Source organism: Trachurus trachurus (genome assembly GCF_905171665.1).
Source record: "Trachurus trachurus genome assembly, chromosome: 6".
In the NCBI taxonomy this organism is placed as follows: Eukaryota; Metazoa; Chordata; class Actinopteri; order Carangiformes; family Carangidae; genus Trachurus; species Trachurus trachurus.
Window position 1 is genome coordinate 28,856,292 of NC_139897.1, and position 15,156 is coordinate 28,871,447.

The window sequence follows — 15,156 nt, forward strand, 5'->3', positions numbered from 1 at the left end:
TAATGATAATGATAATGATAATGATAATGATAATGATGATGATGATGATGAGTGCTGTGTTGGCCCTGAGCCACCAGAGGTCAGCAGAGAGCCTTCCGCCCTCTCTGCTTTCTGCTGGTTTTTCCTCCTGCACATCGTCTCTCTGTAGTTTCAGACACAAATCAAAATAACAAACATTTTGATAAAATCACATTGGTAATCCTTGGGTTCATGTTGTCATCACATTTAATGATTGTCGCCAACAAAAGCTGCAGCGACATGAAGTTCAACAAACGGGTGAGTAACGACTTCCTCTTTTTGCCTTCTTTGTGTTTGTTTCGTTTTCAGTTTCCTCAACGTCATTAAATCTTAACTGTATATTGAGTTTTTCTTCTGAAAGTAACTTGTGAATGATTTTCATGACATTAAATCATTTTAGACGCCTTCCTCCTTAAAGGGATAGTTCACCCAAAATTTAAATTGCACTCATTATCTACTCACCCTGGGAGAAGTTTCAGAGTGATCCGTGGCTTCTCTGAGTTACAGGGGGTCTCGGCGTAGCAGTGCATGTCCATATAACGGTTGCAAATGGATACCAACTGTCTTCGTAACAAAAGGACACACCAAAAAACATCCAAATACCTCCATGCTGCTCGTATGTAATGTCTGTCTTGTATTGAAGCCCCGAAATGCGAAATTGTCCCGAAAAAAATTAAGTAAGTCTATATTTCAAGCCTGTTTGTAGCGGAAGCTCCTCATCCCAGTTCGTCCAAATTTGACGAACCGGGAAGAGGAGCTTCGAGAAGCTTCCGCTACAAAACAAGCTGAGACCCCCTGTAACTCAGAGAAGCCACGGATAACTGGTGACATATTTGGTATCTTTTGAAAACTGAAAATTAAATTTATGAAGATTTTCAGTGAGTTCTGCTGATTGGCGGCAGTGGCTCAGGTGGTAGCTCTGTCCCGGTTGCCGGGGACACCTTACCCACCTTGCTCCTGATGGGTCGTGGTTTGCGCCTTGCATGGCAGCTTCCGCCATCAGTGTGTGAATGTGTGTGTGAATGGGTGAATGTGATGTACTGTAAAGCGCTTTGGGTATCGTTTCAGGTAGAAAAGCGCTATATAAATACAGACCATTTACCATTGATTTGAAGGTGCGCACTGTTAATCAATTAAACACATGACTGAATAGAAAGAGAAGATAAGAAAAGATAAATATTTCCCTCCAGGTTTAATGTCCGTCTTCATCTCCACAAAACCATGGAGTCAGTTTACCAAACCCAAAACCTAAAGGCTCTATACAGTATGAAGGTAGATCAGAGCATCTTTTCTTCTCATTGGCTCATTGACCTGACAAAAATAGATGGTTTTTGCCTCTTAATATCACAAATATATGTTCTTACAGATCAGCACATGAACTAAAACACAGAAGAGTAAGATATTGAACCTTAAAACAGCTTGTTGAAACTAAATGTACTCGTCAGCTCTAATCTTTCCTCCTGTCTCACTTTTTTCCCCCAGCCTCTAGAAGTGATGGAGGATGAAATCCACTCCTGGGTTTGAAAGTTCAGGGTCAACTGAGGCTGCAGCCGCCTGAGCCAGGTAAGTGAGTCTGCAGTGAGGAAATGTTAACGTGCAAATGTCCAGTTTGATTTGTTTGACTGTGGCTTCTGCAGCGTCATCTTTCTGAAACCAGAGCTGCACTTAATTTTAAATAAAACCTTGTTTGTGGGCGTGACCGACGGCTTCAGCTTCATCACCACACACTTTGGCCCATTGGTCTGAAGTGGCTCTGTTACCATAAAAAGGGCGGGCTTTTCTGCTGAGCGAGCACTTCACACTCTATATACCCTGTTTAATCTTTTCTGTTAGGGACTTTGCTGTGTCTCCCCCTACTTCCTCACTCGTCTCCGTCAGGTTCAGTGTGCGAGTCTCTTTCTTTCTGCAGCTCGGCTTCTTTCTCTCTGGTAGGAAAAACAATGCACTGAGCCACACTCAGGTCTGGTTAGCAGGTGGGAATTTGGTTTATATCCACCCACATACACTCACAGAGGTGATTTTTCAGTGTTTGGGACAGAGGCTTGCTGCAAGTGTGAATAAGCTGATATAGTGATTGGTGAATTGTTGTTGAAATTTGGAGGTTTGATATTCAAAAAGATTTTAAAAAAAAAATACATTTGGCAAATATTTGGGGATATTTTACCTCAAAATCTCAAATGAAATTTCTGAACACATTCAAAAAAAAATTATAATATTAACAATTTATATTAGATCCACAACATAGTTCAGCTAATTATCACAACAATGGAAAGAAAATCCTCATGAAAACATTCAGATATTTGTTATTCCAAATGTATTCGTTCATATATTTTTGAAATAATCAGGCGAAGTTCATGTTTTGCATGTTCAGACTCATCAATTATCTGTTTGGAAACTATTAATTAACACTTGGTTTTTCCTTTGATTGACCCCCAAATTCGATTCTTTAGGAGTGAGAATTGATTTTTCCGTCATTATCTTGTTCTGTTTGTGGCTTTAGTTGGATATTTTTGTGGACACTAGTGTCAATTAGCCGTCTTGGGGCAACTGTTTGTGCTTGACCATCCAACTACCCCACCCGTCCCAAATTAGCTGATTTGTGATCGCTGGCGTCCTTTTCCATGATAATAAAAAGTCTCGTGTTTCGGGTCAAAGGGGCGCAGGTTGATAATGTCGGGGGGAGGGACAGTCGAGCTGCTGGACAGAGTCGGTGAGTTTTATATAAAACCTGTCCTGTCTCAGGTTTGACTCACAAGTGTTTTCTGTCTCGAACAGGGTGTGAAGATCCAAAACAGCCAACATGTCTCACGAGTGAGTACCTTCTTCTTTTTCTTCTTCTTCATCCTAGAAGCATCCAAAATTTAATCTGATCATAACCTGACTATTTGTTTCATTGCGCTGCTTTAAAATAACTTCATTCTTAAAAAGATATTTTAGTTAAATCTGGTGTCTCTACTTCCAGGATGAGTGATTGATAGATCAGGAAAGAGTTTAGCATCATTGACCTTGTGGGTCTGAATTAAAATCCAATCACAACCATCTTATAGATTTAGTAAGTTTAAGAAGCTAACACTTGTTTTGGAGGATTAGAAACCATCAGTTTGTCAGAACCATCGATTTAATTTGATTTACTTGCGGTGGGAAATGTGAGATTTCTTGCTTTTATGTAAACTTCTTGGTTCCCAGAGTAACTTCATGCTTATATCTCTCAAATTAATCTTCACTGAATATTTGAAACCTTTTGTTGCCAGATCTGCTTAAAAAAAATATGTGTTAAATGGTAGCCTAATTGGCTTAAATTTATGACCATGAGCATCAACGCCTTTGATCCTATAAATACTGTCGTTGCAACTCGAAGCCATGAGGAATCTTGGATCAAAGGTTTAATAATTTTAATGTTGTAAATCCATCCTTGTCAACTTCAACCAACACAACGCCAACATGCATTCAAGTGTAAGACTAAAATACTATTCAAACAATATAGCGCTCTCTCTATATATTCATTTATTAGAGGCACCAAGTATCACATGAAAAGACATAAAAAGTGTTAAAAGCATAGAAAATGATGGAATAAAAATGAAATAAAAGCAACTGAAGAGTAAACAATTCATCAGCTGATTAACAATTAGCATGTTAGCATTAATGTTTGAGTTTGACAGAAGTCCATCTCTATTTTCTGACTGAATAAATGTAAAACTAAAGAGTGGGACACTCAATGATTCATCCTGGAGGAAACGTTGTTGTTGTTATTGTCTGTTCAAGACAAATAGTTGAGGAGGTGATAAGATGTTTCTCTCTGCGTCTTTGAGCTGAAGTTAAACTGATGTGAACACATGCGAGCTCAGAGGATGACCGACAGTTTAAAGGTCGACCTTTAGCCTCAGATGTCGACTTGGCCGAAGTTAATGAAATAATAACGTATCAGTGATTTCAGTCTCCCGGAGTTAGATCTTTTACTGGCAGCTTGTGAGTTTAGCTTAGTTTAGGTCATCTTAGTTTAGCATAAAGAATGAAAACAGAGGGAAACACAACAAAACACATCATATATTGATGATTTAATCTGCACAAAATCAAAGCGTGAAAAACGTTTTTCACTTTTGGGAAATGTCTCCGGACGGAGCTCGGCTCCCCCTGTTTCCAGTCCATATGCTAAGCTAAGCTAACAAACTGCTGCTTTAGTATATTTGACATACAAATCTGTAGATTCAATACAAAAAAAAGTATTTTTAAACTTTTCCTTTAAGAAAACAAAGATTTTCTCTGATGAATCGTCTTCATCCGTCCTGATATGAACTTTTAATATTTGTGTCACAGTAAGAAGATGACATCCAGCCGCAAGCATCATCTGAAGGTGAGTGCTTCTCGTCAGAGCTTTCGTTGGCAAAGTCAACGTCAAAGTGTTGGAGAAATGTTTATTTTACATGTTAATGTTTGTTTTCTTCTTCTCCTCGCTGCAGAGTTTGATGCTGCAGATCGCGGCCGGCTGGATCGAGCAGGAGAAGAAGGACATTGCAGCCGCCAAGGTGGCCTACCTGGCCGAGACCTGCCCCAAGCCCAACGCCAGCGGAGACCAGGCCGCCCTCATGGTGAGACAGGGACATTAGCCGTTAGCCATTAGCTGTTAGTTGCTGGAGCTCCTTTGAATGCTCTCCAATTTTTAATCCCAGAAAGTGAAATATATTTTATCTCACTGTGGTGTAGAAGGTGTTTTACATCTGACGGTCAGGGCTTCATTAAAATCAGGGAAATCAGCTTCTCATGGTGGAATGAGAATTGGTCTGCAATAAAAGTGGGAATAGATTAAGTTAAAATGAAGAAGTGGATCTGTCAACTCTGACTCATAAAATAGGTGTTAATAAAACAGACAAACCAGACAGAAGTAGCCTATTGAAATCTGTTTGTAAAAGCACTCATAATGACGAAAAGTTCAAAAATGAAAAGTAGCTACAGTACTGGCAGTAAAATGTATTTTAAGTATAACAACTAAAAATATCTAATGTTATATGCAAACAACAATTTTCAATTGTAAATAAAATCATCTCAAAAGTGCAATAGAAAATACAAACTCCTCCGAAACGAGGTGGAATTGCAGCGTTTACATGAGTCACATGTGAAATGTAACAGCTGAGGGAGTGTGTTAAACATGTTTACACCCTTGTTTGTTTGTTTGTCAACAGGACATCTGCAAGAAGATCCATGCTTCCATCGACAAGATCGATGAGGCGAGGTACGACGCCGAGGTCAAGGTGAAGAAGGCCGACAAAGAGGTGAGACACAGGAGGGGAGGTGTTTGTTACAGCTTTGTAGTTCATCATGACATCAGAGATTGAGACTTAAATTATATCAATGCATGCTGGGAAAATGAATTAAAAGTATCCCGACTTGTTGTGTATAAATACATTAAGACAACACATTTGTTTTGGACTGATTCTCCTCCTTCCAGATCGAGGACCTGAAGATGAAGGTGGTGGAGCTGGCTGGAGTGAAGAAGCCCGCCCTGAAGAGGGTGCGCATGTCGGCCGACGCCATGTTGCACGCCCTGCTGGGAGGCAAGCACAAGGTGACCATGGACCTGAGGTCCAACCTGAAGCAGGTCAAGAAGGAGGTCAAGGAGGAGGTGAGGAGTTGCTTTCTTATTCATTTCAATCTTTCACCTTCATCGTCACATCAGTTCTTTAACGCCTTCTTTCGTCCTTCAGGCTACAGAGGCCGGTGACTGGCGTAAGAACATTGAGGACAAAGCCGACAGGAAGAAGATGTTCGAGACCACCTAAAGACTTTCAAACTCAACTCTGCCCCTTTCCCTTCCTGTGGGCTGCCACATCTCACCCCTCTGTCACATCTGGCCTCCTTCATGGAATTGGAAAAACTTGTGCAATTAAATTTATTTTTTTTGGAATAAGGCAATGCTGTCGCACTCCATTTTTATTTAATCCCTACACACATTTTAAAGACTTAATTCATTTTAATCTTTTAATTTTATTTATTTTAAACCAGATCTGTATCTAAAAGATAAAAATCTTTGACAGAAATAGACATAACTTCCCAATCTGGAGCCGTTTACATTAAGAATAACTCTTTAAACGTGCAGTATAATGATCTCCAGGTGAACTGAGTGCTGTGTTGGTCCTGAGCCACCAGAGGTCAGCAGAGAGCCTTCTGCCCTCTCTGCTTTCTGCTGGTTTTTCCTCCTGCACATCGTCTCTCTGTAGTTTCAGACACAAATCAAAATAACAAACATTTTGATGAAATCACATTGGTAATCCTTGGGTTCATGTTGTCATCACATTTCATGATTGTCCCCAACAAAAGCTGCAGCAACATGAAGTTCAACAAACAGGTGAGTAACAACTTCCTCTTTTTGTCTTTTTTGTGTCTTTTTTCAGTTTCCTCAACGTCATGAAATCTTTACTGTATATTTTAGTTTTTCATCATTCAAGTTGTGAATGATTTTCATGAAGTTAAATCATTTTAGACGCCTTCCTCCTTAAACCCAAAGTGACATATTTGGTATCTTTTGAAAACAGAAAATCGCATTTATGAAGATTTGCAAGTGAGAGATTCAGAATTTACTTTTTTCTGTGATGTGCACCACTAATCAATTAGAAAGAGAAAAGAGATAAATATTTCCCTCCAGGTTTAATGTCCGTCTTCATCTTCACAAAACCATGAAGTCAGTTTACCAAACCCAAAACCTAAAAGCTCCATACAGAATAAAGGTAGATGTTTGTATTAAAGTAGAGTAGAGTAGAGTAGAGTAGAGAACTTTATTCATCCCTAGGAGGGAAATTCAAATTAGTCCAGTAGCTCACACGACAATGACTCAAAACATAAAGAAAGATGGAGCATGGCCGCAAGATGGAGCAAGGCCACCGGATGGAGCAGGGCCGGCAGGTGGAGCAGGGCCACCGGATGGAGCAGGGCCGGCAGGTGGAACAGGGCCACCGGATGGAGAAGGGCTGCAGGTGGAGCAGGGCCACCGGATGGAGCAGGACCGCCAGGTGGAGCAGGGCCGCCGGATGGAGCAAGGCCACCGGATGGGGCAGGGCCACCGGATTGAGCAGGGCCGCCGGGTGGAGCAAGGCCACCGGGTGGAGCAGGGCCACCGGATGGAGAAGGGCCGCAGGTGGAGCAGGGCCACCGGATGGAGCAGGACCGCCAGGTGGAGCAGGGCCGCCGGATGGAGCAGGGCCACCGGATGGAGCAGGGCCACCGGACTACTTTTTTGCCTCTTAATATCACAAATATATGGTCTTACAGATCAGCACATGGAATAAAACACAGAAGTAGAGTAAGATATTGAACCTTAAAACAGCTTGTTGAAACTAAATGTTCTCGTCAGCTCTAATCTTTCCTCCTGTCTCACTTTTTCCCCCCAGCCTCTAGAAGTGATGGAGGATGAAATCCACTCCTGGGTTTGAAAGTTCGGGGTCAACTGAGGCTGCAGCCGCCTGAGCCAGGTAAGTGAGTCTGCAGTGAGGAAATGTTAACGTGCAAATGTCCAGTTTGATTTGTTTGACTGTGGCTGCTGCAGCGTCATCTTTCTGAAACCAGAGCTGCATTTAATTTTAAATGACACCTTGTTTGTGGGCGTGACCGACGGCTTCAGCTTCATCACCACACACTTTGGCCCATTGGTCTGAAGTGGCTCTGTTACCATAAAGAGGGCGGGCTTTTCTGCTGAGCGAGCACTTCACACTCTATATACCCTGTTTAATCTTATCTGTTAGGGACTTGGCAGTGTCTCCCCCCCCTTCCTCGCTCGTCTCCGTCAGGTTCAGTGTGCAAGTCTCTTTCTTCCTGCAGCTCGGCTTCTTTCTCTCTGGTAGGAAAAACAATGCACTGAGCCACACTCAGGTCTGGTTAGCAGGTGGGGATTTGGTTTATATCCACCCACATACACTCACAGAGGTGATTTTTTTTAGTGTTTGGGACAGAGGCTTGCTGCAGGTGTGACCTCTGACCCCTGAAGTTTAGAGGTAGGACCAGGGGAGCAGCTGAACCGTGAAATCAATGCTGGACGTTCGTGTTTGTTCATGATTTGGAGGCTAAACGTTTTGGTCTTTTATTTTGACGGGGTTCTCAGGAAGTGTCATTAAGATGATATAGGGATTGGTGAATTGTTGTTGAAATTTGGAGGTTTGATATTCAAAAAGATAAAAAAAAAAAAAATACATTTGGCAAATATTTGGGGATATTTTACCTCAAAATCTCAAATGAAATTTCTGAACACATTCAAAACATTTTTTATAATATTAACATTTTATATTAGCCCCGCAACATAGTTCAGCTAATTATCACAACAATGGAAAGAAAATCCTCATGAAAACATTCAGAAATGTGTTATTCCAAATGTATAAATGTTCATATATTTTTTAAATAATCAGGTAAAGTTCATGTTTTGCATGTTCAGACTCATCAATTATCTGTTTGGAAACTATTAATTAACACTTGGTTTTTCCTTTGATTGACCCCCAAATCCGATTCTTTAGTAGTGAGTATTGATTTTTCCGTTATTATCTTGTTCTGTTTGTGGCTTTCGTTGGATATTTTTGTGGACACTAGTGTTAATTAGCCGTCTTGGGGCAACTGTTTGAGCTTGACCATCCAACCCCACCCGTCCCAAATTAGCTGGTTTGTGATCGCTGGCGTCCTTTTCCATGATAATAAAAAGTGTCGTGTTTCGGGTCAAAGGGGCGCAGGTTGATCATGTCGGGGGGAGGGGGGGGGGAGTCGAGCTGCTGGACAGAGTCAGTGTGTTTTATATAAAACCTGTCCTGTCTCAGGTTTAACTCACAAGTGTTTTCTGTCTCGAACAGGGTGTGAAGATCCAAAACAGCCAACATGTCTGAGTGAGTACCTTCTTCTTTTTCTTCTTCATCCTAGAAGCATCCAAAATGTAATCTGATCATAACCTGACTATTTGTTTCATTGCGCTGCTTTAAAATAACTGAATAACTTCATTCTTAAAAAGATATTTTAGTTAAATCTGGTGTCTCTACTTCCAGGATGAGTGATTGACAGATCAGGAAAGAGTTCAGCATCATTGACCTTGTGGGTCTGAATTAAAATCCAATCACAACCATCTTATAGATTTAGTAAATTTAAGAAGCTAACACTTGTTTTGGAGGATTAGAAACCATCAGTTTGTCAGAAACATCAATTTAATTTGATTTAATTACAGTGGAAAGTGTGAGATTTCTTGCTTTTATGCACACTTGTTGGTTTCCAGAGTAACTTCCTGCTTATATCTCTCAAATTAATCTTCACTTAATATTTGAAACCTACGTTTGTTGCCAGATCTCCTATCCTATAAATACTGTCGTTGCAACTCGAAGCCATGAGGAAACTATGAGTCTCTTAAAATAAACTGTTAGAAAACTTGGATCAAAGGTTTAATCATTTTAATGTTGTAAATCCATCCTTGTCAACTTCAACCAACACAACGCCAACATGCATTCAGGTGTAGTGTTTTAAAACGTAAAAAAAACTATTCAAACAATATATATAGCGCTCTCTCTCTATATTCATTTATTAGAGGCACCAAGTATCACATGAAAAGACATAAAGTGTTAAAAGCATCGAAAATGATGGAATAAAAATGAAATAAAAGCAACTGAAGAGTAAACAATTCATCAGCTGATTAACAATTAGCATGTTAGCATTAATGTTTGAGTTTGACAGAAGTCCATCTCTATTTTCTGACTGAATAAATGTAAAACTAAAGAGTGGGACACTCAATGATTCATCCTGGAGGAAACGTTGTTGTTGTTATTGTCTGTTCAAGACAAATAGTTGAGGAGGTGATAAGATGTTTCTCTCTGGGTCTTTGAGCTGAAGTTAAACTGATGTGAACACATGCGAGCTCAGAGGATGACCGACAGTTTAAAGGTCGACCTTAAGCCTCAGATGTCGACTTGGCCGAAGTTAATGAAATAATAACGTATCAGTGATTTCAGTCTCCTGGAGTCAGATCTTTTACTGGCAGCTTGTGAGTTTAGCTTAGCTGAGGGTTATTTTAGCTTAGCATAAAGAATGAAAACAGAGGGAAACACAGCAAAACACATCATATATTGTTGATTTAATCTGCACAAAATCAAAGCGTGAAAAACATTTGTTTTTCACTTTTGGTAAATGTCTCCGGACGGAGCTCGGCTCCCCCTGTTTCCAGTCCTTATGCTAAGCTAAGCTAACAAACTGCTGCTTTAGTATATTTGACATAAAAATCTGTAGATCTTTTAAATACAAAAAAAAAGTATTTTCAAAACTTTTCCTTTAAGAAAACAAAGATTTTCTCTGATGAATCGTCTTCATCTGTCCTGATATGAACTTTAAATATTTGTGTCACAGTAAGAAGATGACATCCAGCCGCAAGCATCATCTGAAGGTGAGTGCTTCTCGTCAGAGCTTTCGTTGGCAAAGTCAACGTCAAAGTGTCGGAGAAATGTTTATTTTACATGGAAATGTTTGTTTTCTTCTTCTCCTCGCTGCAGAGTTTGATGCTGCAGATCGCGGCCGGCTGGATCGAGCAGGAGAAGAAGGACATCGCAGCCGCCAAGGTGGCCTACCTGGCCGAGACCTGCCCCAAGCCCAACGCCAGCGGAGACCAGGCTGCCCTCATGGTGAGACAGGGACATTAGCCGTTAGCCATTAGCTGTTAGTTGCTGGAGCTCCTTTGAATGCTCTCCAATTTTTAATCCCAGAAAGTGAAATATATTTTATCTCACTGTGGTGTAGAAGGTGTTTTACATCTGAGGGTCAGGGCTTCATTAAAATCAGGGAAATCAGCTTCTCATGGTGGAATGAGAATTGGTCTGCAATAAAAGTGGGAATAGATTAAGTTAAAATGAACAAGTGGATCTGTCAAGTCTGACTCATAAAATAGGTGTTAATGAAACAGACAAACCAGACAGAAGTATTGAAATCTGTTCGTAAAAACACTCAAAATGTATTTTAAGTATAGCTTACAACTAAAAGTATAGCTGCTGCGCAACAATGGGTTTGGTCCGGGCTATCTGTTGGCAAATTTAGGCAAATTCTGAGCAACAAACAGGAGAATAGGAAGACGGGACAGTTGACCTTATAATGTTCAATTTGCACCAGTTCAGGATTGAACTCGCAACTTCTAGAACCAAAGACCATTGTCTATCGCACTGAGCTATTTGGCAAGTGGCAGTTCAACAGTGGCTTCACAAACTGAGTAAGCCATTCACTGTTGTGCAGGCAGATTTTAAACCACTGTAAAAAGAAAATTCAGTTTTTGAGGTAAGATTCTATTCTATTCTAGATATTTTGTACATTTGTTTCACAAAGACCATCTGGTATTTTACTGTGTTATCATCAACTCCTTGGGTTTTGAACACACATCCTCTGACACCAAGAACCAGCTCCTAACTCACTGAGCTAATTGTCTGTGAGTGAGCCCAGCGTTTACACCACCACTAATAATAACAAAATAACGATAGAGACAAAACGATATATTTATCGAAAATGGGCCCATTAACAAGTGTGGGTAACGTATTGTTCTTCTGTTCGGCCATTTTCTTCTGCCTTTTTACGGTCTTCTTCTAGTCCTTCATACTTTGTGCTATTTCAACAATTCATATATCAAAACGTGCAGCTTTTTCTGGACTTTATCGGATGTATTCAAATTTTTCATACTTTTTATACTTTTTCAAATATTTAACTTTTTCTGATTTTTTTTCCCCCCATAGAGAATGCATTGGAACAGTCTTCAAATTCTTCAAATCTTCTTACTTCTTTCAGCCACTAAAGCTTCACCATACTTTCTGCTAGAGACTTCATTCAAATTCTGAGCTGTAGACAAACTTCTAATGTATTCATCCTGTGTGTACAACTTTTTCATAGCTTGTACCGTTTTTGAGATAAATCCTTTAAAAGCACATGAGGATTTCTGACAAATTTCACACTTTTCAATGAGTGTGTATGGGGTTGGATCAGAGTGGGTGACGTCATCGTAGAGTGAAGGAGATCCAAAAAAGCGACTGGAACTTTTCTTCTGAAACTGCCAGCAAAGCTACAAATGACACTCTACACTGATTGATGATTTTGGAAACAGTTTGTAGCCACGCTTGTCTTCTTTCTCACAATGCCGTCAAAAATGCACAGAGACTCAGAGAATAATTTAAAATATTTTTTAAATGCAGCCTGGGTGCTCTCTCTCTGCCATTCAGCCCAATGCAATTTTCTTCACAGCAGAGTAGCAGGAGCTCAACTTTTTAATTCGCTGGAATGGCCATTACACTTTGTATAATTTCATCAAAAAATAGTCACAAGTCACAAAAAAGTCCTCTGCTTACTTGTTGTGGCTCATTTCTACTCTTTTCTTTTTTTTTAAGCATCATTGAAAAATCTCACATTCATCAAAGTCTCAACCTCTTTTCTCTACAACTCCATTGTAGTGTAGTGGCCAACCTCAAGGTCACTGGTTCGAATCCAAGTGGAGCACGCTTGTTATGTTATGTTGAATTCTGCTCCCCTCCCCCACCCTCAATTGGTTACAGGTGTTCGTTAAGAGACTCATTCATTCCTAGTGCCACAGTTTGCAGCACATCATCAGATTACAATCAATGACAACTTTCTTATGTGTGTGCTCTCTGTGGCGAAGTGGCAGAGTAAAGGTTTATTGATCATGAGGTCATGGGTTTGATTCCTGCATCATTCATGTTGTACTTTCTGATAGAGACTTCATTCAAATTCTGATCTGTAGACAAACTTCTAATGGCTCATTTATACTCTTTTCTTTCTTTTTTTTAAGCATTATTGAAAAATCTCACATTCATCAAAGTCTCAACCTCTCTTCAGAAGTCAGTGAGCCTCTTATACAGGGATTTCTTTTACTTTTCTCTCATCTAATGTAACTATGGTGAAGTGGTTAGATCAGTGGGCTGATGTACTGAAGGTTGTGGGTTCAATTCCTTCCTTGGACATGTTTCTTGTATGCCATTCCGCATGTCTTTGTCAATTTATTCTGCTAATTCAACATGGTTCAGCAATGGCTTTCAGCATTCACACCATTTCCATTTTTGGAAATGCTTTTTCTAGTTCACATTAATATGAGACTTTTTTTTTATTGTCGCGGAAGTTTTCGTTCTGCCGATGGAGAAACTCCTTGTCCCTTTAAACACTTATTGTAAAATTCTGTTATGTTTTTGTCAAACATCATCTACCATGACTCTAAAATGTTGTACAAAGACTATCTGGTATGTTGATGTAATATCCTTATCACCTTTGCTGGGGCTTGAACCCACACCGACTGGCACCAAGAACCAGCTCCTAACTCACTGAGCTAATTGTCTGGAAGTGCATTTATGTGTGTGTCTTCTCAAATAGACTCAGAGACGAGGCAGCAGTTGTCAAGGCAGATTTCAAAAATTGTCAGAATGTCAGAAACAGCAGCTAGGACCCTAAATATCTAATGCTGATATATGCAAACAACAATTTTCAATTGTAAATAAAATCACCTCAAAAGTGCAATAGAAAATACAAACTCCTCTGAAACAAATGAAACGATGAGTCACATGTGAAATGTAACAGCTGAGGGAGTGTGTTAAACATGTTTACACCCTTGTTTGTTTGTTTGTTTGTTTGTCAACAGGACATCTGCAAGAAGATCCATGCTGCCCTCGACAAGATCGATGAGGCGAGGTACGACGCCGAGTCCAAGGTGACGAAGGCCGACAAAGAGGTGAGACACAGGAGGGGAGGAGGTGTTTGTTACAGCTTTGTGATTCATCATGACGTCAGAGATTGAGACTAAATTAATTAAAAGTATCCAGACTTGTTGTGAATAAATACATAACACAACAAATTTGTTTTGAACTGATTCTCCTCCTTCCAGATCGAGGACCTGAAGATGAAGGTGGTGGAGCTGGCCGGAGTGAAGAAGCCCGCCCTGAAGAAGGTGCGCATGTCGGCCGACGCCATGCTGCAGGCCCTGCTGGGAGGCAAGCACAAGGTGACCATGGACCTGAGGTCCAACCTGAAGCAGGTCAAGAAGGAGGTCAAGGAGGAGGTGAGGAGTTGCTTTCTTATTCATTTCAATCTTTCTCCTTCATCGTCACATCAGTTCTTTAACGCCTTCATTCGTCCTTCAGCCTACAGAGGCCGTTGGCGACTGGCGTAAGAACATTGAGGACAAAGCTGACAGGAAGAAGATGTTCGAGACCTCCTAAAGACTTTCAAACTCAACCTGCCCCTTTCCCTTCCTGTGGGCTGCCACATCTCACCCCTCTGTCACATCTGGCCTTTTTCATGGAATTGGAAAAACTTGTGCAATTAAATTTCTTTTTTTTGGAATAAGGCAATGCTGTCGCACTCCATTTTTATTTAATCCCTACACACATTTTAAAGACTTCATTTTAATCTTTTAGTTTTATTTACTTTAAACCAGATCTGTATCTAAGATAAAATCTTAGAATAACTCTTTAAACGTGCAGTATAATGATCTCCAGGTGAACTGAGTGCTGTGTTGGTCCTGAGCCACCAGAGGTCAGCAGAGAGCCTTCTGCCCTCTCTGCTTTCTGCTGGTTTTTCCTCCTGCACATCGTCTCTCGGTAGTTTCAGACACAAATCAAAATAACAAACATTTTGATAAAATCACATTGGTAATCCTTGGGTTCATGTTGTCATCACATTAATTAATGATTGTCGCCAACAAAAGCTGCAGCAACATGAAGTTCAACAAACGGGTGAGTAACGACTTCCTCTTTTTGTCTTTGTCATCTGTTTTCAGTTTTAAAATCTTTACTGTATACTGAGTTTTTCATCATTCAAGTTGTGAAGTTTCATGATGTTAAATCATTTTAGACGCCTTCCTCCCTAAACCCAAGGTGACATATTTGGTATCTTTTGAAAACTGAAAATTAAATTTATAAAGATTTACAAGTGAGAGATTCAGAATTTTCTTTTTTCTGTGAGTTCTGCTGATTGACTAAAGGTGCGCACCGTTAATCAATTAAACATGACTGAATAGAAAGAGAAAAAGAGATAAATATTTCCCTCCAGGTTTGGTGTCAGTTTGGGGCGTCTTCATCTCCACAAAACCAGGTGATAACATGAGCTCCATACAGTATAAAGGTAGACGTTTGTGTTAAAGCTCCTTCAAAATAAAGGTAG

At 40.2% G+C, this 15,156-nt stretch overlaps 2 protein-coding genes and 1 long non-coding RNA gene across 4 annotated transcripts; all 3 read left to right on the forward strand.

Annotated features, from left to right (window-relative positions):
- The first annotated feature begins 54 nt into the window (after positions 1-54).
- Positions 55-6,737, forward strand: LOC310987639. The gene is made up of 2 exons (XR_014595459.1): positions 55-276; positions 6,359-6,737. It is a non-coding gene; the product is annotated as an uncharacterized lncRNA (long non-coding RNA).
- Positions 1,761-5,925, forward strand: LOC310987612 (troponin I, fast skeletal muscle-like). Its single transcript, XM_083973945.1, has 7 exons — positions 1,761-1,946; positions 2,794-2,829; positions 4,333-4,369; positions 4,476-4,604; positions 5,196-5,285; positions 5,462-5,635; positions 5,718-5,925. Exons 2-7 carry the CDS (start codon positions 2,819-2,821, stop codon positions 5,790-5,792), a joined length of 516 nt encoding a protein of 171 aa, XP_083830071.1. The 5' UTR covers positions 1,761-1,946; positions 2,794-2,818; the 3' UTR covers positions 5,793-5,925.
- A 919-nt stretch (positions 6,738-7,656) lies between the features above and the next one.
- Positions 7,657-14,345, forward strand: LOC310987610 (troponin I, fast skeletal muscle-like). Of its 2 annotated transcripts, none has more exons than XM_083973942.1 (7): positions 7,657-7,843; positions 8,838-8,870; positions 10,369-10,405; positions 10,512-10,640; positions 13,637-13,726; positions 13,880-14,053; positions 14,136-14,345. In XM_083973942.1, the coding sequence occupies exons 2-7, from the start codon at positions 8,863-8,865 to the stop codon at positions 14,211-14,213; spliced, it is 516 nt and encodes a 171-aa protein (XP_083830068.1). In that variant the 5' UTR covers positions 7,657-7,843; positions 8,838-8,862; the 3' UTR covers positions 14,214-14,345. The 2 variants fall into 2 exon arrangements, with proteins under 2 accessions (XP_083830068.1, XP_083830069.1); XM_083973943.1 differs by having other exon boundaries at positions 7,752-7,888.
- Positions 14,346-15,156: the final 811 nt, after the last annotated feature.

Coding starts and splice junctions, on each gene's coding strand:
- LOC310987610 (XM_083973942.1), top strand. Junction 10,406..10,511: donor GCCGCAAGCATCATCTGAAG/GTGAGTGCTTCT, acceptor TCCTCGCTGCAG/AGTTTGATGCTGCAGATCGC. Junction 10,641..13,636: donor GAGACCAGGCTGCCCTCATG/GTGAGACAGGGA, acceptor GTTTGTCAACAG/GACATCTGCAAGAAGATCCA.
- LOC310987612 (XM_083973945.1), top strand. Junction 4,370..4,475: donor GCCGCAAGCATCATCTGAAG/GTGAGTGCTTCT, acceptor TCCTCGCTGCAG/AGTTTGATGCTGCAGATCGC. Junction 5,286..5,461: donor TGAAGAAGGCCGACAAAGAG/GTGAGACACAGG, acceptor TCCTCCTTCCAG/ATCGAGGACCTGAAGATGAA.